This window comes from Trachypithecus francoisi, unplaced genomic scaffold, assembly GCF_009764315.1.
Source record: "Trachypithecus francoisi isolate TF-2019V2 unplaced genomic scaffold, Tfra_2.0 Lachesis_group8, whole genome shotgun sequence".
NCBI lineage: Eukaryota > Metazoa > Chordata > Mammalia > Primates > Cercopithecidae > Trachypithecus > Trachypithecus francoisi.
Window position 1 is genome coordinate 107,297,305 of NW_022681473.1, and position 27,340 is coordinate 107,324,644.

Sequence of the window (27,340 nt, forward strand, 5' to 3'; positions counted from 1 at the left end):
CTTAGTTACCCAGCTGTCGGCAACTGGCTACGCCACCAGGATCCAGCCAGAGCGTCCCCCCTCCTGGCCTGAGGGCCAGCTCCCCATCCTGAAAAACCTGTCTGCTCCCCCTATCCCTTTGAGGCTATAGGGCCCAAGGGGCAGGTTGGACTGGATTCCCCTCCAGCCCCTCCCACCCCCAGGACAAAATCAGCCATCCCAGGGGCAGGGCCTCACTTGCCTCAGGAACCCCAGCCTGCCAGCACCTGTTCTACCTCCCAGCCCAGCATGGCACCCCTGCTGCCCATCCAGACCTTGCCCTTGATCCTGATTCTGCTGGCTGTGCTGTCCCCAGGGACTGCAGGTCTCTTCCATCTCTGGCAGGGGTGGGAAGGGGGCTGGGGGCCAGGACAGGGAGCACTGTACCTTCCAGGGCTCTCAAAGAGAGGTCTGGACAGTTGGGAGTCAGGGCTGGTGATGGCAGTGACTGGGTATCAGACACTGGCCTCAGGGCACACTCTTGATCATCCTCCAGACCTAGGAAGCAGAGAGGTGTGGGCAAGGATCCCCCAAGGCTGCGGGGAGGGGTGAGGTTGGGCGCTGCCCGGCTCCTGGCATCCAGAATCTGGCTCTGGGGACCGTTTGGTGGAGGGTGCAGCTTCTACAGCCCAAACCTGCCACCTGGTGGTCATACCGGCACAGGCCTGGATGTTCTGCCCAGGGTTCACAGAGTGGAAAGGGAGATGGCTCCAATGGGACAGGGCCAGATCTGTTGGCCAGGGGGGTTAATCCCTATTGGAGCTCCCTCCTGCCTCCCATCAGACTTTAACATCTCAAGCCTCTCTGGTCTGCTGTCCCCGGCGCTAACGGAGAGCCTGCTGGTTGCCTTGCCCCCCTGTCACCTCACAGGAGGCAATGCCACACTGATGGTCCGGAGAGCCAATGACAGCAAAGGTCTGCTACCCCTTCCTGCGACCCCTTCCTGCGACACCCCCTGTGCCCCTTTCCCCATTCATGCCTTCCTGTCCACCCCTCTCCTGGGGCACTCACACTCTAAAAGCTGCCCCTTCTCCTTGGGGCCCCCAGAAACTTGACCCAGCCTTCCCCTCCCCCCACTTCTGCCCAGTGGTGAAGTCCAGTTTTGTGGTGCCTCCGTGCCGTGGGCGCAGGGAACTGGTGAGTGTGGTGGACAGTGGTGCTGGCTTCACAGTCACTCGGCTCAGTGCATACCAGGTGACAAACCTCGTGCCAGGAACAAAATACTAGTAGGTACTGGGTCCAGCCTGGGGTGCCTAGGGAAGGGGGTGCAGGAAGAGAAGCTAGTGTGGGAGAGATCTGGTGGGCATGGGGAGAGAGTGAGGGCACAGCAAAAGGGGGTGAAAGCTGGGCCTGTCATGGAGGAATGCAAACTGGGGAGACACAGCTGTGAGGGCAGATGGCCCAGGCTGGAGTCCCTCTTCCTGCAAGTCCCAGATACTCACTGAGGGTTCTCCACTCTCTCCCAAACCCACCACAAAAGCATTTCCTACCTAGTGAAGAAGGGAACAGCCACTGAGTCTAGCAGAGAGATCCCAATGTCCACACTCCCTCGTAAGTAACACTCCTGCCTCCCTTTCCCATCTCAGCGGCCACAAAAGCTTCCCTGACCATTCCTGCCTCATCCCCAGTCGGGGTTGCCTGTGCCTCCCCGTCTGCCCTCAGTGCCCCTGCTTACCTCTATCCTAGAACGGAGCCTTCAGCATGGCTACTGCACACTCAGCTAAAGGTTCCTTGTGGGCAGGGACTGTGTTCTTAACCTTTCCTCAGCAGGTGACATGGGAGATGCTTCATAAATGTCTATGTGATGGGTGTTTGGATCCATCAGCTGGTTGGTTGGTTGGTTGGTTGGTTAGCTGGCTGGCTGGCTGGTTGGTTGGGCAGTCTGTTGGCTGGATGAGTGCGAGGCTGTGAGACTCAGGCAGACTAGGGGCCTCTCCCGCCCACAGTAGTCTCCCCTCTCCCTCTTTGGACAGGAAGCAACATGGAATCCATTGGGCTGGGCATGGCCCACACAGGGGGCATGGTGGTCATCACAGTGCTGCTCTCCGTCGGCATGTTCCTGCTGGTGCTGGGCTTCATCATTGCCCTGGCACTGGGTGCCCGCAAGTGAGTTCTGCCCGGAGCAGCGGCTCCTCCAGGAAGCCCAGGGCACCATCCAGCTCCCCATCCCACCTGCTCCTAGGCCCCAGGCCTGTGGCTCCCTTGGTGCCCTTGCCTCCTCTTCCTGCCCTCCTCTTCCCCAGAACCCTCTCCTCCCTCTGTCCCTCTCCTTGCCCCCAGTGCCTCACCTTCCAACACTCTGTTATTCCTTTCACCCCACTCCTGTCAGAGTTGACTTTCCTCCCATTTTACCACTGTAAACACCCCCATAACAATTCCCCCATCCTTCAGTGAACTAAGTCCCTATAATAAAGGCTGAGGCTGCATCTGCCACGTGTGTTTTCCTTTAGTGGGCTTTACCTTGGCTCAAACCTGCAGGTGCTCCCGGTGTCCTCCCTGTCCCACCGCCTGGAATTGCTTTTCCGGTGAGGCAGGCAGGGGTCAGATGAGATAAGAACCCAGGAGTCAGAGTTCTCAGAGACATACCAGGGCTGTGGGTTTGGCACCATCCACAGCACACAGTGGGCCACCCAACCAGGGGTGTGGGTCAGGGCAGAAGCTGGGGCTGGTGCCATATGTTGAGGCCTGGAGGCCTGGGGGTGGGGGCGGGGGGCAGGCCAAGCAAGGGAAGTGCTGGGGAAAAGAGGAGAGGATCTGTCTGGGAAAAGACAGGCCAGGTGCAGTGGCTCATGTCTGTAATCCCACCACTTTGGGAGGCCAAGGCGGTTGGATGACTTGAAGTCAGGAGTTTGAGACCAGCCTGGCCAACATGATGAACCCTGTCTCTACTCAATATCCAAAAAAAAAAAAAAGAAAAAAAAATAGCCAGGTGTTCTGGCAGGTGCACATCCCAGCTCTCATCCCAGTGGCTGAGGCATGAGAATCACTTGAACCTGGGAGGCAGAGGTTGCAGTGAGCCAAGATCACACCACTGCACTCCAGCCAGGGTGACAGAGTGAGACCCTGTCTCAAAAAATAAAAAGACAAAGACGAGACCACCAGGCTGAGACCTGAGAACATTGGGTCATGGGGAGGGAAGAACAGGCTAAAAGGAACCCTGGTTGGAGGGGAAGCAGAGGAACCCTGGTTGGAGTGGGCCAAGAGTGGAACAGCCTAGTACTGAGGGAAAAGGGCAGGAGTGGCCACCTTCCTTCACTTTTGTTCTCTGCAGTATATAATGTATTCTTTTTAAGGATCAGTGATCTTTGCATTGTACTTAGGGTAAAGACCTTCAGGGCCAGGCCTGATCCAACTGTTGCTCAGCTCTTACCAGGTTCCCTCTAATTTCCCAGGCTCTCCTCTTGCCTCAGGGCCTTTGCACAACTATTCCATATGCCCACACTGATCTTGGCACTCCCCCAACCCCGCCACACCTCCATTCCAGTTTGCATAGTTAGCTTACTGTCCATTCTCTAGGGAAGCCTTTTCTGACCTCCATTTTCTGCTATTTGGTTGGGTTCCATTCTCTGTCTTTCACAGCATTACTATGGTTTATAACCATGTGTTTGTGTGATTATTTGGTTGTCTCTCCCATCAGACTGTAAACAGTTGCTTTGCTCCCAAGGACCTTGCTCCACAGTGCCTGGGACACAGTAGGTACTCAATAAATGCTTGCTGAATAACTGAACAAACAAATGCACAAATGAATGAACCAGTCTCTGAAGAGAAGGACAGAGCTGGGAAAGTGCATGAAAGAGGAAGGAAAGGGAAAGAGAGAGAGAGAGAGAGAGAGAAAGGAAAGAAAAGAAAGAGAGAGAGAGAAAAAGAAAAAGGAAGGAGGGAAGGAGGGAAGGAGGGAGGGAGGGAGGGAAGGCAGGCAGGCAGGCAAAGAAAGCAAGCCGGGCACGGTGGTTCATGCCTGTAATCCTAGTACTTTGGGAGGCAGAGGCAGGAGGGTTGCTTGAGACCAGGAGACCAGCCTAGGCAACAAGGTGAAACCCCGTGTCACTCTGTCACTCTGACACCCAGGCTGGAGTGCAGTGTTTCAATTTTAGCTCACTGCAGCCTCAAAATCCTGGGCTCAAGCGTTCCTCCTGCCTCAGGTCTCTGCATAGCTAGAGATACAGGTGTGTATCACCATACCCAGCTAACTTTTAAAATTTTTTGTAGAGATGGCATCTCACTATGTTGCCTTGGCTGGTCTCAAACTCCTGGGCTCAAGTGACACTCTCGCCTCAGCCTCTCAAAGTACCGGTATAACAGGATCTCTGGGGTGTTGACTTTTCTGGCTGGAAACTTCTGTGGCCATGACGTCTTTGCCAGAGTTCTTGTCCTGCATCCAGGAAGAATGAAGTATGCAGACAAGTGAAGGGTGAAGAAGAGGGTTTTTTGTTTGTTTGAGATGGAGTTTTGCTCTTGTTGCCCAGGCTAGAGTGCAATGGCACCATCTTGGCTCACCACAACCTCTGCCTCCCAGATTCAAGCGATTCTCTTGCCTCAGCCTCCTAAGTAGCTGGGATTACAGGCATGCGCCACCAAGCCCGGTGAATTTTGTATTTTTAGTAGAGACAGGGTTTCTCCATGTTAGTCAGGCTGGTCTCTCTCCATGTTGGTCAGGCTGGTCTCGAACTCCCGACCTCAGGTGCTCCACCCACCTTGGCCTCCCAAAGTGCTGGGATTCAGGCGTGAGCCACTGCATCAGGTGGAAGAGTTTTATTTAGAGTTAGAACAGCTTGGAGGGCTGTTCAGCTCCTAGCAGAGAGAAGGCCCTGGAAAGGGTGGCTCTCTCTGCAGGCAAGTCATTCCAACATCTCTGCAGGTCTCTGAAGCTCTCAGAAGAGAGAGTAACTCCTCTCTGCCAGCAGGTGGTCTCCACAGCTCTCAGCAGAGAGGGTACACCCTCTGCAACTGGTTGTCCCATGGTCTCCTGCTATTGGAAGAAAGGGTACTCCTTTCCGCAACTGGTCATCAGGTCCCATCGTCTCTCTGCCCTCTTCATCCTCTGGCCATCCTCTGCCCCGCTCTGGCTGAACCCAGAGCTTTTATGGACATCAGAGGGGAGAAAGGTCCATAGGAAGCCATGGGCAAGCCCACAAGAGGCACCATGAGTCCCCACTCCGGTCAGTGGGACTGGCAACCCAGCCCCCAGCCTTTAGGCCCTCCCTGGCCTGAGGGTGGGGCCTTACTGGGGGCCCCACCCCCTCTCACCCAGGACTCTGTCTGCCACCCACTGCCATTCATGACCCCCTGGGCTTGGCCCCAACTCCCCTCCTTTCTGAGACTGGAGCAGGTGCTGGGAGTAGAGAGAGGCCAGGCAGTGGGAGCAGACACCCATAAGCCTGCAGGGATGGGGGATCGGGGGGGGGTGCTTCCTAGGGCCCCCTGAAGGTGCAGAGACGCCAGGGTCCTGTGTCTGGGAGGGTGGCCGCAGCTGCACCCAGGAGCTCCCACCCTGCCAACTCAGAAGGGGCAGGACTACTGCTTGTCCCTGGCTCCTGCCTGCTTCCTGGAGCAGGAGGCCCAAGTCTGTAGCTGCACCCGGGAGAGCAGATCCTGCCTGTTCTGGGCTCCCCCAAGAGCACAGGAAGGCAAGGATCCACAGCTGCGGTTTGGGCGGCTGTAGCCTCCTGGGCAGGGCTTCTGCCTGCTAGATAGAGCAGGAAGCCTGGGTCTGCATCTATGTTTGCGTGGCTGCAGTGGCTCGGGGAGCTCCCGTCCCAACTCAGAAGGGGCAGGGTTCCCACTGGCTCCATGGAGTGTGCAGCCCCAGCTGCGGTTCCCTGCTGCAGCTGGCATGATGCCATCACTGGGATTACAAATGTGAGCCACCACGCCCACCTACACATTATTTAAAATTGTGGTAAAATATACATAACATAAAATGTACTACTTTGCCCAGATGCAGTGGCTCACAGCTGTAATCCTAGCACTTTGGGAGGTGGGCAGATTGCTTGACCTCAGGAGTTCGAGACCTCTGTGGGCAACATGGTGAAACTCCATCTCTACTAAAATACAAAAAGTTAGCTGGGCATGGTGGTGTGTGCCTGTAGTTCCAGCTACTTGGGAGGCTTAGGCACGAGAATCACTTAAGCTTGGGAGGCGGAGGTTGCAGTGAACTGAGCTGAGATCATGCCACTGCACTCCAGCCTGGGGAACAGAGCAAGACTGTCTCAAAAAAAAAAAAAAGTACTACTAGTTCAACTGGTTTTAAGTGGACATTTCAGTGGCATTAAGTATACTGACATTGTAAAACTATCACCACTGTCCATTTCCAAAGTTTTCATCATCTCAAATAGAAACTGTACCCATTAAACAATAACTCTCCACTACTAACTCCTTCAGCCCCTGGAAACTACCATTTTACTATGAATTTAGGTCACTGTAGGTACCTCATATAAGAGGAATTATACAAACTTTATCCTGTTGTGTCTGGCTTATTTCACTAAGGATAATGTCTTCAAGGTTCATCCATGTTCTTAGCATGTATCAGAATTTCATTTTTTTTTTTTTTTTTTTTAAGACAGAGCCTCAAAAAAAAGGCTTAGATTCCAGAGTAGCTGGGATTACAGGTGTGCACCACCATGCCCGGTTAATTTTTGCATTTTTAGTAGAGATGGGGTTTCGCCATGTTGTCTAAGCTGGTCTGAACTCCTGGCCTCAAGTGATCCGTACACCTCAGCCTCCCAAAGTGCTGGGATTAGAGGTGTGAGCCACTGCACCTAGCAGCATTATTCCTTTTTACGGCTGAATAATATTCCATCGTATAGACATCCCATATTTGGTTTATCTGTTCATCTGTTGATGAACACTTGCATTGTTTCCACTCTTTGACTATTGGCCATTGTGAATAATGTTGCTGTGAACATGGGTATGCGAATATTGGTTCAAGTCTCTGCTTTCAGTTCTTTTAGGTATAGAATCAGAAACAGAATTGCTGAATCATATGGTAATCCTATGCATAATTTTTTGAGGGACTGCCAAACCGTTTTCTTTTGCTTGTTTTTAAATTTTTTTTTTCTTTTTTTTTTTTGAGACGGAGTTTCACTCTTGTCACCCAGGCTGGAGTGCAATGGCGTGATCTCAGCTCCCTGCAACCTCTGCCTCTCCAGTTCAAGTGATTCTCCTGCCTCAGCTGGGATCACAGGTGTCCACCAAAACTCCCGGATAAGTTTTGTACTTTCAGCAGAGACAATGTTCTGCCATGTTGGCCAGGTTGGTCTGGAACTCCTAACCTCAAGGGATCCACCCACCTTGGCCTCCCAAACTGCTGGGATTACAGGTGTGAGCCGCGGTACCCAGCCTGTTTGTTTTTTCTAACAGCCATCTAAAAGCCCTCCTATGAAGTATGAAATTATATCTCACTGTGGTTTTGATTTGCATTTCTCTAATGATGTACGCATCTCTTCATGTGCTTATTGATTATTTCTTTTTTTTTTTTTTTTTTTGAGACGGAGTCTCGCTCTGTCACCCAGGCTGGAGTGCGGTGGCGCGATCTCCACTCACTGCAAGCTCCGCCTCCCGGGTTCACGCCATTCTCCTGCCTCAGCCTCCCGTGTAGCTGGGACTACAGGCACCCGCCACCACGCCCGGCTAATTTTTGTATTTTTAGTAGAGACAGGGTTTCACCGTGTTAGTCAGGATGGTCTCGATCTCCTGACCTCGTGATCCGCCCATCTCGGCCTCCCAAAGTGCTGGGATTACAGGCGTGAGCCACCACGCCCGGCCCGATTATTTGTATATTTTCTTTGGATAAATGTCAATTCAAGTTCTGTGCACATAATTTTTTTTCTTTAGAGACAGGGTTCATGTGCGGTGGCTCATGCCTGTAATCCCAGCACTTTGGGAGGCAGAGGTAGGAGGACTGCAGGAGTCCAGGAGTTTGAGAGCAGCCTGGGCAGCATAGTAAGAGCTCGTCTTTACAAAAATAAATCAAAATTTAGCCAGGCATGGTGGTGCTCAGGTAGTCTCAGCTACTCAGGAGGCTGAGGTGGGAGGATTGCTTGAGCCCTGGAGGTTGAGGCTGCAGTGAGCCATGATCATGCCACTGCACTGTAGCCTGGGTCACAGAGTAAGACTGTCTCAAAAAAAAATAAAATAAAACAGTAGACACAAGGTCTTGCTCTGGAGATCCTCTTACCTTAGCCTCCCAAAGTGCTGAGATTACAGGCTTGAGCCATGGTCCCATACCAGACATATATTTGTATAATTAGGGTAGAAAAATTATCATTAAAATTATTATTGTTGGCCAGGTGTGGTAGCTCACACCTGTAATCCCAGCACTTTGGGAGGCTGAAGCAGGTGGATCACCTGAGGTCAGGAGTTCAAGACAGCCTGGCCAACATGGTAAAACTCTGTCTCTACTAAAAATACAACAACTTTGATGGCAGAAGGGAAAATAAAAAGTATACTACCGGCCAGGTGCAGTGGCTCACACCTGTAATCCTAGCATTTTGGGAGTCCGAGGCGGGCAGATAACTTGAGGTCACGAGTTCAAGATCAGCCTGGCCAACATGATGAAACTCCGTCTCTACTAAAAATAGAAAAATTAGCCAGGAGTGGTGGTGGACACCTGTAATCCCAGCTACTCGGGAGGCTGAGGCAGGAGAATCGCTTGAACTCGGGAGGCAGAGGTTGCAGTAAGCCGAAGAGTGCAGCATTGCACTCCAACCTGGGCAACAGAGCAAGACTCCAACTCAAAAATAATAATAACGATAACAATAAATAAATAAATAAAAATGAAAAAAAATAGGCCAGGCACGGTGGCTCAAACCTGTAATCCCAGCACTTTGGGAGGCTGAGGCAGGCAGATCACCTGAGGTCAGGAGTTCAATACCAGCCTGGCCAACATGGTAAAACCCCATCTCTACCCAAAACACAAAAATTAGCTGGGTGTGGTAGCACACACCTGCAACCCCAGCTACTCAGGAGACTGAGGCAGGAGAATCGCTTGAACCCACGAGGCGGAGGTTGCAGTGAGCTGAGATCATGCCACCACACTCCAGCCTGGGCAGCAAGAGTGAAACGCCATCTAAAAAAATAATAAATAAATAAAATAAAATAAATAAAAAATAAGAATACAAAAATTAGCCAGGCATGGCAGTGGTGGGCACCTGTAATCCAAGCTACTAGGGAGTCTGAGGCAGAAGAATCGCTTAAACCCAGGAGGCGGAGGTTGCAGTGAGCCAAGATCACGCTACTGCACTCTAGCCTGGGCTACAGAGAGAGACTCCATCTCAAAAAAAGAATATATATATATATATATATATATATGTGTGTGTGTATATATTTGTGTGTGTATATATATGTGTGTATATATATACATACATAACATACATACACACACACACACACACACACACACAAATTAGCCAGCTGTGGTGGTAGGTGCCTGTGATCCCTGCTACTCGGGAGGCTGAGGCAGGAGAATCGCTTGAATACAGGAGGTAGAGATTGCGGTAAGCCAAGATCGCGTCACTGCATTCCAACCTGCGTGACAGAGTGGAACTCTACCTCAAACAACAACAACAACAAAAATTGTTACTGCAATTAAAGGTAGACTCCTAGCAAACTTTTTTGTTGTTGAGACAGACTCTGTTGTGCAGGCTGGAGTGCAGTAATGCGATCTCGGCTCATTGCAACCTATACCTCCTGAATTCAAGGGATTCTCCTGCATCAGCCTTCCAAGTAGTTCGGACTATAGATGCATGCCACCACACCCAGCTAATTTTTTTTTTTTTTTTGAGATGGAGTCTTGCTCTGTTGCCCAGGCTAGAGTGCAGTAGTGCAATCTCAGCTCACTGCAACCTCCGCCTCCTGGGTTCAAGCGATTCTCCTGTCTAAGCCTCCCAAGTAGCTGGAATTATAGGCGCCTGCCACTGCACCTGGCTAATTTTTGTATTTTTAGTAGAGACGGGGTTTCACCATCTTTGCCAGGCTGGTCTCGAACTCCTGACCTCGTGATCCACCCGCCTCGGCTTCCCAAAGTGCTGGGATTACAGGTGTGAGCCACTGTGCCCGGCCAACTAATTTTTATATTTTTAGTAGAGATGGGGTTTCACCATGTTGGCCAGGCTGGTCTTGAACTCCTGGCCTCAAGTGATCTGCCCTCCTCCGCTTCCCAAAGTGCTGGGATTACAGGTGTGAGCCACTGCGCCCAGCCAAACTTTTTTTTTTTATTATTATTAGAGACGAGGTCCTGCTATGTTGCTCAGGCTGGTCTCCAACTCCTGGGCTCAAGTTTGAGTTTGAAACCAGCCTAGGCAAGAAAGGAGATCACTGTCTCAAAATAAAACAAATTTTAAAAAATGAAAAAGAAGCTGTTTCCAATCACAAGCATCTGGGGAGTGGGAGAGGAAACTGCTGATTTCACTTTAGTTAAATCACCATCTATGGAGGGTCTCCCATGTACCAAATCCTAAAATACTATGCAAAATTTCTGGTCTAGCACACAGGCAACAGGCAACACAGTACAGGGTGGATGATCTCTGCTAAGGGAACCCAGGATGCCACACCAAGGAACCAGAGGATGCCTCACCTCCTGGGCAAGTTTTACGACTAAAAAATAACAGTAATGAATTACGATTTACTCAACAAAATAAGAATCCATTGAGTCGGGCCAGGTGCCATGGCTCATGCCTGTAATCCCAGCACTTTGGGAGGCTGAGCCAGGTGGATCACTTGAGGTCAGGAGTTTGAGACCAGCCTGACCAACATGGTGAAACCCCGTCTCTATGGAAAAAAAAAAAATTAGCCAGGCGTGGTGGCACATGCCTGTAATCCCAGCTACTTGGGAGGCTGAGGCAGAAGAATTGCTTAAACCTGGGAGGTAGAGGTTGCAGTAAGCTGAGATTGCGTCACTGCCCTCCAGCCTGGGCAACAAAAGCAAAACTCCTTCTCAAAACAAACAAAAAATTCCACTGAGTCTATTCTTATTTTTTACTTTTTGACACAGAGTCTCGCTCTGTTGCCCAGGATGGAGTGCAGTGGCATGATAACAGCCCACTGCAGGCTTGAGGACAAGCTAATTTCTAAATTTTTTGTCAAGATGGGGTCTTGTTATGTTGCCCAGGCTGGTCTAAAACTCATGTGCTTAAGAAATCCTCCCAACTCAGCCTCCCAAAATGCTAAGATTACAGGAGTGACCCACTGTGCCTGTTGAGTACATTCTAACAAATACGGGAGGAGAAAAAGCTCTTCTTTGCAATAGAATGCTAACTAAATAAATGGAGAAGGAATGATAGATTTGAAAAATTATCATTTTACGGCCGGGCGCAGTGGCTCAAGCCTGTAATCCCAGCACTTTGGGAGGCCGAGACGGGCGGATCACGAGGTCAGGAGATCGAGACCATCCTGGCTAACACGGTGAAACCCCGTCTCTACTAAAATATACAAAAAATTAGCCGGGCGAGATGGCGGGCGCCTGTAGTCCCAGCTACTCGGGAGGCTGAGGCGAGAGAATGGCGTAAACCCGGGAGGCGGAGCTTGCAGTGAGCTGAGATCCGGCCACTGCACTCCAGCCTGGGCGACAGAGCGAGACTCCGTCTCAAAAAAAAAAAAAAAAAAAAAGAAAAATTATCATTTTACAACCATCATACTAATGATACAGTCAAGAATCATAAATGAATGTTAGTGAGTCCAAGTTTAATAAGGAATAGGATTTTAGATAATTTCAAAATATCTCCCCACAAATTACTAATTACAAAAGGGAAAAAAGATAACTTTACAGTAGAGAAATCTGATAGATACCACTAAATCAAGTGATTGAAGTTAAACATCACTAATAATGAGACAAACTGACACCATCTGCTTCTTGATGCCATGCTCTAAGAAAGAAACATCACTTCTTTGGCCCAAAAGCTCCCTCAGCTGGTAAACAACTTCAGCAAAGTTTCAGGATACAAAATCAATTTACAAAAATCACTAGCATTCCTATATACCAACAAGAGCCAAGCGAAGAGCCAAATCAGGAATGCAATCCCATTCATAATCGCCACAAAAAGAATAAAATATCTAGGAATACAGCTAACCGGGGAGGTGAAAGATATTTACAATGAAAATTACAAAACACTGCTCAAAGAAATCAGAGAAGCCGGGCACAGTGCCTCATGCCTGTAATCCCAGCACTTTGGGAGGCCAAGGTGGGAGGATCACTTGAGCCCAGTAATTCAAGACCATCCCGGTAACATAGTGAGACCCTGTCTCTCTCTTAAAAAAAAAAAAAAAAAAAGACTTAAATGTAAAACCCAAAACTATAAAAACCCTGGAAGACAGCCTAGGCAATACCACCTTGGGCAAACATTCCATGACAAAGACCAAAAGCAATTGCAACAAAGGCAAAATTTGACAAATGGGATCTAATTCAATTTAAGAGCTTCTGCACAGCAAAATAAACCATCAATAGAGTAAACAGTCAACCTAAAGAATGGGTGAAAATACACATCTGACACAGGTCTGATATCCAGAATCTACAAGGACTTTAAACAAATTCACAAGGAAAAAAAACAAGCCCATTAAAAAGTGAACAAAAAACAAAAACACTTTTCTTTCTTTTTTTTTCTTAGATGAGGGTCTCACTCTGTCACCCACGCTGGAGTGCAGTGGTGCAATCTCAGCTTACTGCAGCCTCCGCCTCCCAGGCTCAAGTAATCCTCCCACCTCCGCCTCCTGAGTAGCTGGGACTACAGGTGCACACCACCATGCCCAGCTAATTTTTGTAGCTTTTGTAGAGATGGGGTTTTGCCATGTTGCTCAGGTTGGTCTTGAACTCCTGAGCTCAAGCAATCCACCCACCTCGGCCTCCCAAAGTGCTGGGATTACAGGCACGAGCCACTGTGACCAGCCAACAGATGCTTTTCCAAAGAAGATACACACGTACAAGAAAAAACGCTTATCACCAGCAATCATTAGAAAAATGCAGATCAAAACCACAATGAGATACCATCTCACACCAGTCAGAATGGCTACTTTTTTTTTTTTTTTTTTTGAGATGGAGTCTCTGTCACCCAGGCTGGAGTGCAGTGGCACGATCTCGGCTCACTGCAACCTATGCCTCTGGGGTTCAAGCGATTCTCCTGCCTCGGTCTCTTGATTAGCTGGGATTATAGATGCACGCCACCACGCCCAGCTAATTTTTGTATTTTTAGTAGAGACAGGGTTTCACCATGTTGGCCAGGCTGGTCTCGAACTTCCGACATCAGGTGATCCACCTGCCTCGGGCTCCCAAAGTGTTGGGATTACAGGCGTGAGCCACCACGCCCGGCATTCCACAATGGCTGAACTAATTTACATTCCCACCAGCGGTGTATGTAAGGCTTTCCTTTTGTCCACAACTTTGCCAGCATGTGTTATTTCTGTCCACAACTTTGCCAGCATGTTTCCTTTTGTCCACAACTTTGCCAGCATGTATGCAGTTTGGTGATTTCTCAAAGAACTTAAAACAGAATTACCATTCAACCCAGTAATCCCATTTTTGAGTATATACCCAAAGGAATATAAATCATTCTACCATAAAGACATATGCATGGCCGGGCGCAGTGGCTCACGCCTGTAATCCTAGCTCTTTGGAAGGCCAAGGCGGGCAGATCACTTGAGGTCAGGAATTTGATACCAGCCTGGCCAACATGGTGAAACCATATACTAAAAATACTAAAATACAAAAAATAAAAATACAAAATTAGCTGGGAATGGTTGGGGTCACCTGTAAGCCCAGCTACTAGGGAGGTGGAGGCAGGAGAATCGCTTGAACCTGGGAGCAGAGATCACGCCATTGCACTCCAGCCTGGACAACAAGAGCAAAACAAGAAAAGAAAGGAAAAGAAAAGAGAAAAGAAAGAGGGAAGGAGGGAAGGAGGGAAAGAAGGAAGGAAGGAAGGAAAGAAGGAAGAAAAGAAGGGAGGGAAGGAAGGAAATGGTACATATACACCATGGAATACTACGCAGCCATAAAAAAGAATGAGATCGTGTCTTCTGTGGGAACCTGGATGAAGCTGGAGGCCATTATCCTTAGCAAACTAATGCAAGAACAGAAAACCAAATGCTGGAGCCTGGGAAGTCGAGGCTGCAGTGAGCTGACTGCACCACTGCACTGCAGCCTGGGTGACAAAGTGAAACCCCATTTCAAAAAAAAAAAAGAGTAAAGATGGCTTGTCTGATGGTAGTGGGTTATCAGAACCTTTTTTTTTTTTTTTTTTTTTTGAGACGGAGTCTGGCTCTGTAGCCCGGCTGGAGTGCAGTGGCCGGATCTCAGTTCACTGCAAGCTCCGCCTCCCGGGTTTACGCCATTCTCCTGCCTCAGCCTCCCGAGTAACTGGGACTACAGGCGCCTGCCACATCGCCCGGCTAGTTTTTTTGTATTTTTTTAGTAGAGACGGGGTTTCACCGTGTTAGCCAGGATGGTCTCGATCTCCTGACCTCGTGATCCACCCGTCTCGGCCTCCCAAAGTGCTGGGATTACAGGCTTGAGCCACCGCGCCCGGCAGAACTTATTATTAATAACATTAGTGTCACTAAAGTTGGTATACAAGCCCCTATTGCTAAATTTGGCTTAAAAAAAAAAATTGTTCCAGATTAATGGAGAGTAAACAGACGTGGATATTGTGTGTATTGCATAGTGCTGAAAGGGATCCTAGGCCAGAAAAAAAATTTATATAAATGACATTGTTGGGACAATTGGTAAAATCTGAATAAGAACTATATATTAAATATAACATTGAATCAATCTTAAATTTTCTGATTTCTGACTTTCTGGATAAATAAAACAATATCTTTGTTTTTAGGAAATAACAGAAATATTTATAGGTAAAGGGACACGATGTCTGCAAATTACTCTCAAATTGTTAAGCAAAACATAATATATATGTAGTATATATGGAAATAAAAATATAAATGTGATAAAATGTTAATAATTGGTGTAATTGGTGAATCTGGGTGAAAACGTATACAGGAATTTTTTATAGCATTCTTGGGATTTTTCTGCAAATCTGAAATTATTAAAAACAAAATTTTTATTTTTATTTTATTGTCCCCCAGGCTGGAGTGCAGTGGCACTATCTCGGCTCACTGCAACCTCCACCTCCTGGGTTCAAGCGATTCTCCTGCGTCAGCCTCCCTGGTAGGTGGGTTACAGGCTTGAGCCACCACGCACGGCTAATTTTTGTATTTTTAGTAGAAACGGGGGTCTCACCATTGGCCGGGCTGGTCTCAACTTCTGACCTCAGGTGATCCGCCCACCTCGGCCTCCCAAAGGGCTGGGATTACAGGCGTGAACCACCGCGTCCGGCCGAAAAACAACAAAAAATTTTTTCATCAAATCACCATCCAATCTAACTCCATCTCCACCATCTACTACAGATGTGATCGTGGATAAGCCATAAACCTTTCATAACTTTTATAAAGTAACTACAATTATGGTAGAAAGGATCAATGTTAAAGCAAAACTATAAAAAAAAAATACGATCACGTGACCATGGCGCCTTTTAAATGAAATAAGGGGCTTGGGCAAACGAGGATGCGGAAGATCGTCTGGGGTCCCTTCCGGATCCCCAGGTCCTCGACCCCCAGCATGTAAGGGCAAGATCAAGGAGGGTCTTCCTAAGCGTTCCTTGGCGCGGTCCTGAGGAGATTAAAGGCGTCAAATGGACCACTCCACACCTGAGCTGCCGCCAAGCTAACTCAATCGGAGCCGGCGCATTTGAGAAGGCGCCTGTGAGGGTCGCTCCTCAGCCGCCACGCTCCCACTCCGCGCCGCCGCAACTCTGCCCGCCCCGAAGGTGGACGTGAAGCTCCAACACCTCGACTTCTGGGCCAGCCTCCATGGCCAGGTCCCGGGACTGCTGGACTGGGACATGGGGAACGAGCTCTTTCTGGCCTTCACCACATCTCACCTCTCCTTAGCCGAGCAGAAACGTGAGTAGCGGGTGGGGTGAGGTGGGGGCTGGGCGTGGCGGCTCCCCGGCCTTCGCCCCCGCCTCCCGGGGAGGCTTGCGGGGGCCGAGCCCCCCGGGCTTAGCTCCGCAGCCCCACTCCATCCCCACTCGCGAACTCCACTTGGGAGTGGTGGGGCGGGGGCGGTTCGCGCCTGACTCAATTGGAAGCTTCCCGAAGGCAGCTGGTCTTACCTAAAAACGGAGGCTTTCCTGTCTACGTCACCAGCCAGGCTCCCAGAACATTCCAAGGCCTCTTCTGGGTCTTCTTGGCGCTGGTCGCCATTTGCTATACTGTATATTTCAGTTACTTGTCCGTCTCTTAAAAAAACAGGCCTCATCGTTTTATCCATGGCTGTATTCGCACCTCTTAACATATTGTCTGACACCTAGAAGTGCTCCGTACCTGCCAAATGCTTGGTTGACCATCGCGATCTTTTAGGTTTTTTTTTCTTCTTTGGACCTCAAGTGTGGAGAGTTGAGGTAATTACTCCCCACATTCATGGTACCTTTTTGCCTGCAAGGCCCTTGGATTAACTTTTTTTTTTTCCAAATTTATTGTTTTTGAGACGGAGTCTTGCTCTGTCTCCCAGGCTAGAGTGTCAGCTCACTGCAACCTCCGCCTCCCGCGTTCAAGCGATTCTCCCACCTCAGCTTCCTGAGTAGCCTGGATTGCAGGCGTGCGCCACCACGCCCTGTTAGTTTATTTTTAGTAGAGGTGGAGTTTCACCATGTTGCTCATGTTGGCCTTCCAAAAGTGCTGGGATTACAGGCCTGAGCCACCGCCCCCGGCCTTAACTCTTCCTTTTGCCCCTTAAGTCTCCATCCCTCCTTCCATTACCTCCGCTACTCCCATAACCAACCCTAATCCATTTAACGTCTGTTTTCTCCACTCATTGTTTTTGAGAGCTGTTGTTTTGCGTTGCTAAATTCAGGCCTGGTTCATTATTTCTGATTGTTGTTACTATTCTATCTGCTGGGTGTCCCACCTTTTACATTTTAATTTTCTTTACACCTAGATTGCTTCCAACTCTTTGCCACCATCATTAATGCTAATGAACATTCTTGTTTCTTCATTCAAGAAATATGTATTGAGCACCTCCAACTGACCTGGCACTGTTCTAGAAACTCATGATACACATTGAACAGAACAGACAAGGAACTTTGCATTCTACTGGGGGCAGATAGATAATCCACATAAGTATAATAAATGAGTAGGCCATATAGTATGCTATAAAGTGATCATCTGCAATGGAGAAAGAACAGGAGGAGACTCAGGAATAGGGGAAGGGTATGGTAGCAGCTACAGTTTGTTTTTGTTTATTTTTGTTTTTTGAGATGGAGCCTGGCCCTGTTGCCCAGGCTGGAGTTCAGTGGTGCAGTCTCGGTTCACCACAACCTCTGCCTCCCGGGTTCAAGGGATTCTCCTGCCTCAGCCTGCTGAGTAACTGGGACTACAAGCACGTGCCCCCATGCCCGGTTAATTTTTGTATTTTTAGTAGAGATAGGGTTTCACTCTGTTGGCCAGGCTGGTCTCGAACTCCTGACCGTGAGCCGCTGTCTCAGCCTCCCAAAGTGCTGGGATTACAGGTGTGAGCCACAGCGCCCGGCATTTTTTTTTTTTTTTTTTTTTGACATGGAGTCTCACTCTGTCGCCCAGGCTGGAGTACAGTAGCGCAATCTCAGCTCACTGTACCCTCTGCCACCCAGGTTCAAGCAATTCTTGTGCCTCAGCCTCACCAGTAGCTGGGATTACAGGCATGCATCACCATGCCCACCTAATTTTTGTATTTTTAGTAGAGACAGTTTCACCATGTTGACCAGGCTGGTCTCAAACTCCTGGCCTCAAGTGATCTGCTTGCCTCGGCCTCCCAAAGTGCTGGGATTACAGGTGTGAGCCACCACGCCCGGCCACAGCTACAGTTTTAAATAAGATTGTGGGGTTGAACTCAATTAGGAACATAATATTTGAGCAAAGAGTTGATAGGAGGGGAGGAGTGAGCCTAGAGGGTACTTGAAGGGAAAGTGGTAAGGAGGTCAGTAAGGCTGAATGACAGTAAATACAGAGCTCCGAAAGGTGTGGTTGAGAGCAGGAATGACTGTCCTCTAAAGGCTTTAGGGTTGGCCGGGTGCGGTGGCTCAAGCCTGTAATCCCAGCACTTTGGGAGGCCGAGACGGGCGGATCACGAGGTCAGGAGATCGAGATCGAGACCATCCTGGCTAACACAGTGAAACCCCGTCTCTACTAAAAAAAAAAATACAAAAACTAGCTGGGCGAGGTGGCGGGCGCCTGTAGTCCCAGCTACTCGGGAGGCTGAGGCAGGAGAATGGCGTAAACCCAGGAGGCGGAGCTTGCAGTGAGCTGAGATCTGGCCACTGCACTCCAGTCCGGGCGACAGAGCGAGACCCCACCTCAAAAAAAAAAAAAAAAAGACTTTAGGGTTGACTTTGAGTCAGATGAGGGTTGGTTTTAAGGTTTTGTTTGAGATGGGCTCTTGCTCTTGCTCAGGCTGGAGTGCGGTGGCACAATTACCTCCAGGCTCAAGCAATGCTCCCACCTCAGTCCCCAAAGTAGCTGCAACCACAGGCACGGGCTACCACACTGGCTAACTTTTTTAGTATTTGTAGAGATGGGGATCTCCCTATGTTGCCCAGGCTGGTCTCGAACTCCTGGACTCAAGCAATCCTCCTACTTCCCAAATTGAGCAGAGGAGTGACTTGCTCTCGTTGCCTAGGTGCCTGTGTTTGGTTTAATACACTGCTATCACTGTCTTGAAATTTTTAGTAATTTTTCAACGAGGAGCCTCATGTTTTCTTTACTGGACCCTACAAATTATGTGGCTAGTCCTGCATCATCTGTATTTGAAAAGATCACTCTGGCTGTTGTGTTGAGGGTAGACTGTGGATGTACAGATACTAGGAGGCTGCAGTAGTAATCCAGACAAGAGATGATGGTAGATTGGGCCAGCGTAGTAGCAGGAGAACCAGCTAGCTATGCTGATGGATTGGATATGGAGTATAAGACAGACAACTGAGTATGAACCTTTCAAAGTGTTTTGACCTAGTGGAAGGATGGAGTTGCCTTGTACTGCAAGTGGGATACAGGTTTAGGAAAGAAAATCAGGAATTCTGTTCTGTATATGATGAGCTGAGAGATCCTTAGACATCCAAGTAGAAGTGTTGAGTCTGCGGTTGGATACCTGAGCCTGGAGTTCTGGAGAGAGGTGGGGACTGCAGATGTAAATTTTGGGTCTTTTGGTCTATGGGTGGAATTTAAGGAGTAATAGAGGAGGAACAAGAATGAGCCCTGGGGGCAGTCCATTGTAAAGAGATTGGAGAGAAGAGCGATAACTAGCAAAAAAAGACCATTGAGAATCAAAAGTAGGGGGTCTGTGGTGTCCTGGAAACCAAGTGGTAAAAGCCTTTCAAGGAGGGAGTGGTTGGATGCGTGGAATGTAAGTGATGATTGGACTTAGCTAAGCAGAGGTCCCTGGCTAGTGGTTTTAGTAAGTGGTAGAATGTAAAACCTGACTGAAGGGCGTTTAAGAATGGAAGGAGGGGAAGTAGAGGCAATGTGTTATGCTTCAACAGGAAATAAGATGGTATAATTTTTTAATTTTTCTTTCTTTTCTTCTCTGTCTCTCTTTTAGAGACAGGGTCTCTATCTGGTGCCCAGGCTGGAGTGCAGTGGCACCAGCACAGCTCACTGCAGCCTTGAGCAGGCTTGAACTCCTGGGCTCAAGTGATCCTCCTGCCTCAGCTTTTTAAAGCAGGCTGGGATTACAAGCATAAGCCACTGCACCTGGTCCCTAAAATGGGAGAATTAACGGCATGTTTGCAGGCTGATGAGAATGACCCAACAAAGACAAAAAATCAGTGACACAGGACAGAGAGGGGAAGATTTGTGGAACAGTGTCCTTTAAAAAGCGTGGGGGATCTGTGCCAAAGCGAGACACAGACATCCAGAGGTGCTATCCTTGGGTCGCAATGAGATCAGCAGTCCATTGATCCTACCTTTTCACTGTTTCAATCACTTGATGTGTCTACCCTTATTCAACTAACTTGAATCCCATGGTCAAATATTACGCAGGTTCCCTGGATCGTCTGTGGCTTTGGAGCACTTTGTTGGCCAAACCACAACCCTGACTAAATCCACCTCTGCCAAACGAGTGAGCCAAAACCATAATTCAGTGGACTGGTGATCTCGGTGGGATCATAGCTGGGGTTGAGGGAGTTAGCCAGAAAGACACAAGGTGGTGCATTTTTATGTGGTGCATAAATGAGGTTACGGAGAGGTTGTAGTTGTTGATTTAGGTTATGACTGAGGGAGTGTCTACAGTACAGTAGAAGTCAGACTCGCTGGAGAAGAGTTCAATAAACAGCAAAGATCATGTTTTTGTTTTCGAAACAAGGTCTGGCTTTGTTGCCCAAGCTGGAGTGCAGTAGCGTGAGCTTGGCTCACTGCAACCTCCCCTTTCCCTCTCGAGCCATCCTCCCACTTTAGCCTCCTGAGTAGCTGGGACTACAGGCTCACACCACCACACTCGGCTACACTATTATCTTTGTATTTTTTGTAGAGATGGGGTTTCACCATGTTGCCCAGGCTGATTTCAAACTCCTGGGCCCAAGCAATCTGCCCTGCCTAAGCCTCTTAAAGTGCTGGGATTATAGGCATGAGCCACCACACCTGGCCAGCAACCAAGATTTAAGGCAGGAGTAGTGTTGGAGAGTGACAGTAAGTCAGGAGCTAAAACAGGAGGTCAGTAGATGATAGTAACAATGGAGATTGATTAGTATATAAGTTCCTGTATTAACTTGAAAATATACATCCAGGGGCAAACAGTAAGGTAAATTGTAGTCCTGCCTCATTGCTCTTAACAAGGACTGCTCCAGTTGATACTCAGAACTGCAGTATAATAAGCGATTCTATTTCTTTGCATGTTTCTCAACACTTGGTATTATCTTTATAACTCTAGTCAATCTGACTTTTTTTTAAGACAGAGTCTTGCTCTGTCACCTAGGCTGGAGTACAGTGGCATGATCTCAGCTCACTGCAACCTCCGCCTCCCAGGTTCAAGTGATTCTCCTGCCTCAGCCTCCCAAGTAGCTGGAACTACAGGTAAGTGCCACCACACCCAGCTAATTTTTTGTACTTTTAGTAGAGATAGGGTTTCGCCATGTTGGCCAGGCTGATCTTGAACTCCTGACCTCAAGTAATCCACCTGCCTTGGCCTCCCAAAGTGCTGGGATTACAGGTATCAGCCACCACACCTGGCCAAACTTTAATATTTGTACTATAATATGTGCATAAAACTTATAGATTCATTTTAGGGTAACTGGCATCTTAATAGTATGTATTATAAGTCTTTGTTCAAGTCTTTTAAGTTCTTTATTTAAGAGCTGAGATGGGAGGATTGCTTGAGCTGGGAGGTGGAGATGGCAGTGAGCCAGTGTCACACCACTGCACTCCAGCATGGGCAACCAAGCAAGACCGTGTCTCAAAAAAAAAAACCCTATGTTTATATCTTTTGCTACTTTCTCCTTTTTTGAGTACTATGTTGAATATTAGCAACATAATAGGCATCCTCTCTAATTAAGCGGTAAGTATGTCATTTCCCAAACAAAAGCCTAGATTCATCTGTAATATAATGACACTCATAGGGACAGTGAGGGGCAAAAATAGTTTTTGTCCTGAACAACCAGTTAATGGTGGTGCCACTTGCTGAGACAAAGAATACAGGAAGGCCAGGCATGGTGGTTCACGCCTGTAATCCCAACATTTTGGGAGCCTGAATAGGAGGATTGTTTGAGCCCAGGGGTTCAAGACCAGCCCAGGCAACAACATAGTGAGACCCTCATCTATACAAAAAATATAAAAATTAGGCCGGGCGCGGTGGCTCACACCTGTAATCCCAGCACTTTGGGAGGCTGAGGCGGCTGGATCATGAGGTCAGGAGTTCGACACCAGCCTGGCCAATATGGTGAAAGCTCTACTAAAAATATAAAAATTACCCAGGCGTGGTGGCAGGCACCTGTAATCTCAGCTACTCGGGAGGCTGAGGCAGGAGAATCACTTGAACCTGGGAGGCAGAGGTTGCAGTGAGCCAAGATCACGCCACTACACTCCAGCCTGGGTGACAGAGCAAGACTCCATCTGAAAAAAAAAAAAAAAAATGCAAAAATTAATGGGGCGTAGTGGCATGCACCTGTAGTTCCAGCTACTTGGGAGGCTGAGGTGGGAGAATCTCTTGAGCACACCACTGCACTCCAGCCTGTGCAACACAGCAAGACCCTGTCTCAGAAAAAAAACAAGAATACAGGAGGAAGAGCAACAAGATGGAATTCAGTTTTAGAAGCCATTTGAAGTGCCTGTGGGCTACCCAAGTAAAGATATCCAGTAAGTAGTTCTCCTTAAGGGCTAGCACAGAATGCTAGGCTAGAGGTGAAGATTTGAGAGCTCTACATTTTTTTATAGATGTTAACTGAAGCCACAGGCATGCATGAGATCATTCAGGGACAGTATATGTAGAGAAGAAAAGAATGCAGAGGGGAATGAGGTCAGAGAGGTAAAGGGAAAACCAGTAGAAGTAGAATGTGATGTTAACTCCCCAGGCAGGGCCCACAATACCTTCTCCCAGAGAAGCCTTAAGGCCTAGGATCCTAGGGTCACAAAGGGATATCCTAGGATGTTTTGACTCTCTCTTTCTTTTTGCCAGTTGCCAGGTATAAACTCCGAATTGTTAAGCCACCAAAATTACCCCTAGAGAAAAAACCCAACCCTGATAAGGATGGTAAGTATTGAGTTCTCTCACCTGTTTCTGTGACCTGGGCTGGAGACCAGGGGCACCCAAAGCCAGTGGGCTGCGGCACACAATCTCCTTTTGTTCTGCACAGGTCCAGATTATGAACCAAACCTCTGGATGTGGGTAAACCCCAACATCGTGTATCCCCCTGGAAAGCTGGAGGTCTCAGGACCTAGGAAGAGGGAGGATCTGACAAGCACACTCCCCTTGTCTCAGCCACCACAGAAGGAGGAAGATGCCAGCTGCTCAGAAGCCACAGGGGTGGAATCACTGTCCCGGTCCTCCAGCAAGTGGTCTCCCCCTCGGAAGCGCTTTGCCTTTTCCCCCAGCACTTGGGAGGTATGAATCTCTGGGGGTGGGAGCCGGACTTGGGCAGTAGGCGAGGGGCATGGGGAAGAGCCATCACAGTTCTGCTCTCTTAGCCATAGCAAAAGGTGAATGGGTTCAGAAATTACCTACATGCTTGGGTTGGGGAGAAGCCCAGATGGTGGCCTTAGACCACCCCCCCTTCCTGCCACTGCACCCTGGAGTAGAGGCTGAGGAGTCAGGACCAGTTCCTACTCTGTGCTCCTCTAGCTCACAGAAGAGGAGGAGGCTGAGGACCAGGAAGACAGCTCCTCTGTGGCTCTCCCATCCCCTCACAAAAGGGCCCCCCTCCAGAGTCGGAGGCTTCGGCAAGCCAGCAGCCAGGCGGGGAGGCTCTGGTCCCGGCCCCCTCTCAATTACTTCCACCTAATTGCCCTGGCATTAAGAAACAGTTCCCCCTGTGGCCTCAACGTGCAACAGATCTACAGTTTCACTCGGTATGTGCCGGGGGCCCTGTGAGGAGGGGGAAGTGGGGGCCAGGGCCCTGGGCTGATGCCTTCCAATCCATCCCAGGCCCTGGGTTGCTGACCTGGTTTCCCTATCTGGGTCTGAGAGGACGTGTATGTTCCCAGTTCCCTTTTCCCAGGCGCATTTGTGCCCACATGTGTACAGGAACATAGCCATTCCCACCCCTTTTCACATCTAAAGAACCCTCCAACCTTTTTATGACTTTAGTTCTTTTTTTCTTTTTAACTAGTTTTCAGTGCTCTTTGGGTATAGTTCTCCTTTAAAACATAAATTCACTTGGGTCAGGTAACAGTTTTCCACCATCCTTTGAAGATCAGCCAGTCTAAAGTCAGGTTTCCCCAGCAGTTCCCACCTGCTTCTGCTAGGACTGGACTGCCTGGCACAGCTCCCTGCACCCCCAGGGGCGCAGGGAACCCAGTTGAGAAGGGTTTTCCATTTAGCTCAGAAAGTCCTGCTCACATGAGTGTGAGGAAGGGAGTTTGTTGGGCCCTTTCCCAGTGTTAGGAAAAGTGCCTAATGTCTCAGAATAGGCATTTTTAAGTGGTTTCCGTCCTTGATCAAGATTCCTCTTATGGGAGATGCTTGGCCTGATTCTGCTTTGTTCATGCTGTGGTCCAAGCCCTGGCCCTCAGAGGGAGGGAGGGTTCAGGTGAGCCACACACCACGTGGACGCTTTGCCACGTGCTCAGTCAGCAAAGAGCAACTCCAGGCCAACTTGCTACTATCCCCCTGTAGAGGGGCTGAAGTTCCTGGCCCCTGGGTAGAACATGCTCCAGAGAAGGGCATTCCCGAGACATAACATGCCTTTCCTTACCTCTCCTGCCTGTCCACAGAAAACACTTCCCCTTTTTCCGGACAGCCCCAGAAGGCTGGAAGAATACTGTCCGTCACAATCTCTGTTTTCGAGACAGCTTTGAGAAAGTGCCTGTCAGCATGCAGGCCGGGGCCAGCACACGGCCTCGATCTTGCCTCTGGAAGTTGACGGAGGAGGGACACCGCCGCTTTGCGGAGGAGGCTCGCGCCTTGGCTTCCACTCGGCTGGAAAGTATCCAGCAGTGCATGAGCCAGCCAGGTGTGAAGACTTGTCGTGCGTGGGCCCAAGGGGAGGAGACCTGAGGATCCTGACCCAAAACTGAGTGTGGAAGCCTGGGTCACACCATGGTGGGGGGTCGGGGGGCATCTTCTATAGGAAACAGGGATTAGCAGTGACCTGAGACCCTCAGGTGATGCCTGCCTGAGGTGAGACCTCCCCCACCAATGTGGGACGTGATGTGCCAGGAATCCATGGGCAAACAACTAAGGGGCAGCCGGCCTTGCCAAGCCCAGCAGCCTAGGCAATAGTGAGCACACAACATGAGAAGCACACTAATAGAGGTTATGTGCAAAGAGTAATTGTACTTTCCCTGGAGCAGTGCAGGGAGGCTTCAGAGAAGAGGCAGCACTTGAGCCTTGAGTGAAAGAAGCAGATCACCTGCTATGAGAGAGCATCCCAGGCCTAGGAAACAGCAATTGTGAAGCATAAACTCCTGAACTCTCTCCTTTTCTTACAGATGTGATGCCCTTCCTCTTTGATCTTTAACCCCAAGAAGCAGAAGCCAGCTAATGCTTTATTAAATTTACCCTCAGTAGCCTTCTGTGTGTGTCTATGGAGGTGGGGTCTCTAAGGATGGGGTTAAGGGTGGAGGTGGAGATCAACTCCAACGTTGGAGATGGGACACCTTCAGCTTACAGATGCTCCTGAGGCAACGGGGCAGGTGCCTGCTGTGCAGCAAAGGGAGTCCGTAATTTTCTTTCCTCAAAGGAGGAAAATGCACAGCCTTCTAAAGCATCTTGGAGCAATTTCCATTTTCCTGAATTATGAAGATAATCTTGGCTGGGTGTAGTGGCTCACACCTGTAATCCAGCACTTTGGGAGGCTGAGGCAGGAGGATCCCTTGAGCACGGGCGGTTAAGGCTGCAGTCAGCCATGATCACACCACTGCGCTCCAGCCTGGGCAACAGCAAGACTCCATCTTTAAAAATTATCCTGGGAGATGCCAGTTTGTAACAGCCAATTCTGTAAGCCCCACACATTCATTCAATTGATACTCCTTAACCACCACGCCTGGCTAATTTTTTGTATTATTTATTAGAGATGGGGTTTCTCCATGTTGGTCAGGCTGATCTCGAACTCCCAACCTCAGGTGATCCGCCCGCCTTGGTCTCCCAAAGTGTTGGGATTACAAGTGTGAGCCACTGCACCCGGCAGGTGACTTTTTTTTTTTTTTCTTTTTTTTGAGATAGAGTCTCGCGTTGTTGACCAGGCTGGAGTGCAGTAGCACAATCTCGGCTCACTGCAACCTTCGTCTCCCAGGTTCAAGCGATCCTCCTGCCTCAGCTCCCCTAGTAGCTGGGATTACAGGCATGCACCACAAGGCCCAGCTAATTTTTGTATTTTTAGTAGAGACAGGATTTCACCATGTTGGCCAGGCTGGTCTCCAATTCCTGACCTCAGATGATCCACCCGCCTTGGCCTCCCAAAGTGCTGGAATTACAGGCATGAGCCACCGCGCCTGGCCTCTTGAGTTAATTTTTGTATTGTCAGCGTTCATTTTTGGTTTGTAGATGTCCAATTGCTCCTTCCAAAAGTGCTGGATTACAAGTGTGAGCTGACTACAGCCTCGAACTCCTTGGGCTCAGGCAATCCTCCCACCTCAGCCTCCCAAGGAGCTAGGACTACAGGTGCGTACCACCACACCCGGCTAATTTTTTTTTTTTTTTTGAGACGGAGTCTTGCTTTGTCACCCAGGCTGGAGTGCAGTGGCACCATCTCGGCTCACTGCAAGCTCCGCCTCCTGAGTTCACACCATTCTCCTGCCTCAGCCTCCGAGTAGCTGGGACTACAGGCACGCACCACCATGCCCGGCTAATTTTTTGTATTTTTAGTAGAGACGGGGGTTTCACTGTGTTAGCCAGGATGGTCTCGATCTCCTGACCTTCTGATCCACCCGCCTTGGCCTCTCAAAGTGCTGGGATTACAGGCGTGAGCCACCGCGCCCGGCCCCCCGGCTAATTTTTTTTTTTTTGCGATGGAGTTTTGCTCTTGTTGCCCAGGCTGGAGTGCAATGGCACGATCTCTGCTCACTGCAACCTCCACCTCCTGAGTTCAAGCCATTCTCCTGCCTCACACTCCGAGTAGCTGGGATTACAGGCATCTACCACATCTGGCTAATTTTTTTGTATTTTTAGTAGAGATGGGGTTTCACCGTATTACTCAGGCTGGTCTCAAACTCCTGACCTCAGGTGATCCACCTGCCTCAGCCTCCTAAAGTGCTGGGATCACAAGCGTGAGCCACTGCACCCGACCTGGATACTGATTTCTAAGTGATAGCCACTGAAGGAGTGGGTAAGGGAGACCAGGTCAGGTCATTTGCTCTGGGCCCACCCAGAGCTCTCCTGCAGCCAAAGCCTCTTTCCTACAACCCTAGTCTATTCAGCTCCTAGGAAGGAGAGGGTCCTGAGTCGCAAGCTCTGCTTTCATCTGATTTTGCCTCAATTTGTCCACCTCATCTGCACTTTGTATACAGCCTTATCACTGTGCACATTCTTGTTAACATCAGGGTTTTTGTTGCTTTGTTTTTGTTTTTTGAGATGGAGTCTCACTCTGTTGCCCCAGCTGGAGTGCAATGGAGCAATCTCGGCTCACTGCAACTTCTGCCTCCCAGATTCAAGCGATTCTCCTGCCGC

General features: G+C 49.2%; 2 protein-coding genes across 2 annotated transcripts; both read left to right on the plus strand.

The window, feature by feature from the left end:
* The first annotated feature begins 222 nt into the window (after window positions 1-222).
* On the plus strand, window positions 223-2,451 carry UPK2 (uroplakin 2). The gene is made up of 5 exons (XM_033205389.1): window positions 223-343; window positions 802-933; window positions 1,106-1,244; window positions 1,499-1,569; window positions 1,992-2,451. The coding sequence occupies exons 1-5, from the start codon at window positions 268-270 to the stop codon at window positions 2,126-2,128; spliced, it is 555 nt and encodes a 184-aa protein (XP_033061280.1). The 5' UTR covers window positions 223-267; the 3' UTR covers window positions 2,129-2,451.
* Window positions 2,452-15,484: 13,033 nt separating this feature from the next.
* FOXR1 (forkhead box R1) lies at window positions 15,485-25,193 on the plus strand. The gene is made up of 6 exons (XM_033207189.1): window positions 15,485-15,960; window positions 22,694-22,768; window positions 22,872-23,119; window positions 23,357-23,583; window positions 24,448-24,701; window positions 25,165-25,193. Exons 1-6 carry the CDS (start codon window positions 15,900-15,902, stop codon window positions 25,191-25,193), a joined length of 894 nt encoding a protein of 297 aa, XP_033063080.1. The 5' UTR covers window positions 15,485-15,899.
* The last annotated feature ends 2,147 nt before the right edge of the window (window positions 25,194-27,340 follow it).

What these genes read in the sequence shown, in the direction of transcription:
- UPK2 (XM_033205389.1), top strand. Translation starts at nt 268, where the DNA reads ATGGCACCCCTGCTGCCCATCCAGACCTTGCCCTTGATCCTGATTCTG. An exon ending in GCTGTCCCCAGGGACTGCAG is followed by an intron (nt 344 to 801) that starts GTCTCTTCCATC and finishes GCCTCCCATCAG; the next exon opens with ACTTTAACATCTCAAGCCTC. An exon ending in GAGAGCCAATGACAGCAAAG is followed by an intron (nt 934 to 1,105) that starts GTCTGCTACCCC and finishes ACTTCTGCCCAG; the next exon opens with TGGTGAAGTCCAGTTTTGTG.
- FOXR1 (XM_033207189.1), top strand. Translation starts at nt 15,900, where the DNA reads ATGGGGAACGAGCTCTTTCTGGCCTTCACCACATCTCACCTCTCCTTA. An exon ending in CAGATCTACAGTTTCACTCG is followed by an intron (nt 23,584 to 24,447) that starts GTATGTGCCGGG and finishes GCCTGTCCACAG; the next exon opens with AAAACACTTCCCCTTTTTCC. An exon ending in GCCAGGTGTGAAGACTTGTC is followed by an intron (nt 24,702 to 25,164) that starts GTGCGTGGGCCC and finishes CTTTTCTTACAG; the next exon opens with ATGTGATGCCCTTCCTCTTT.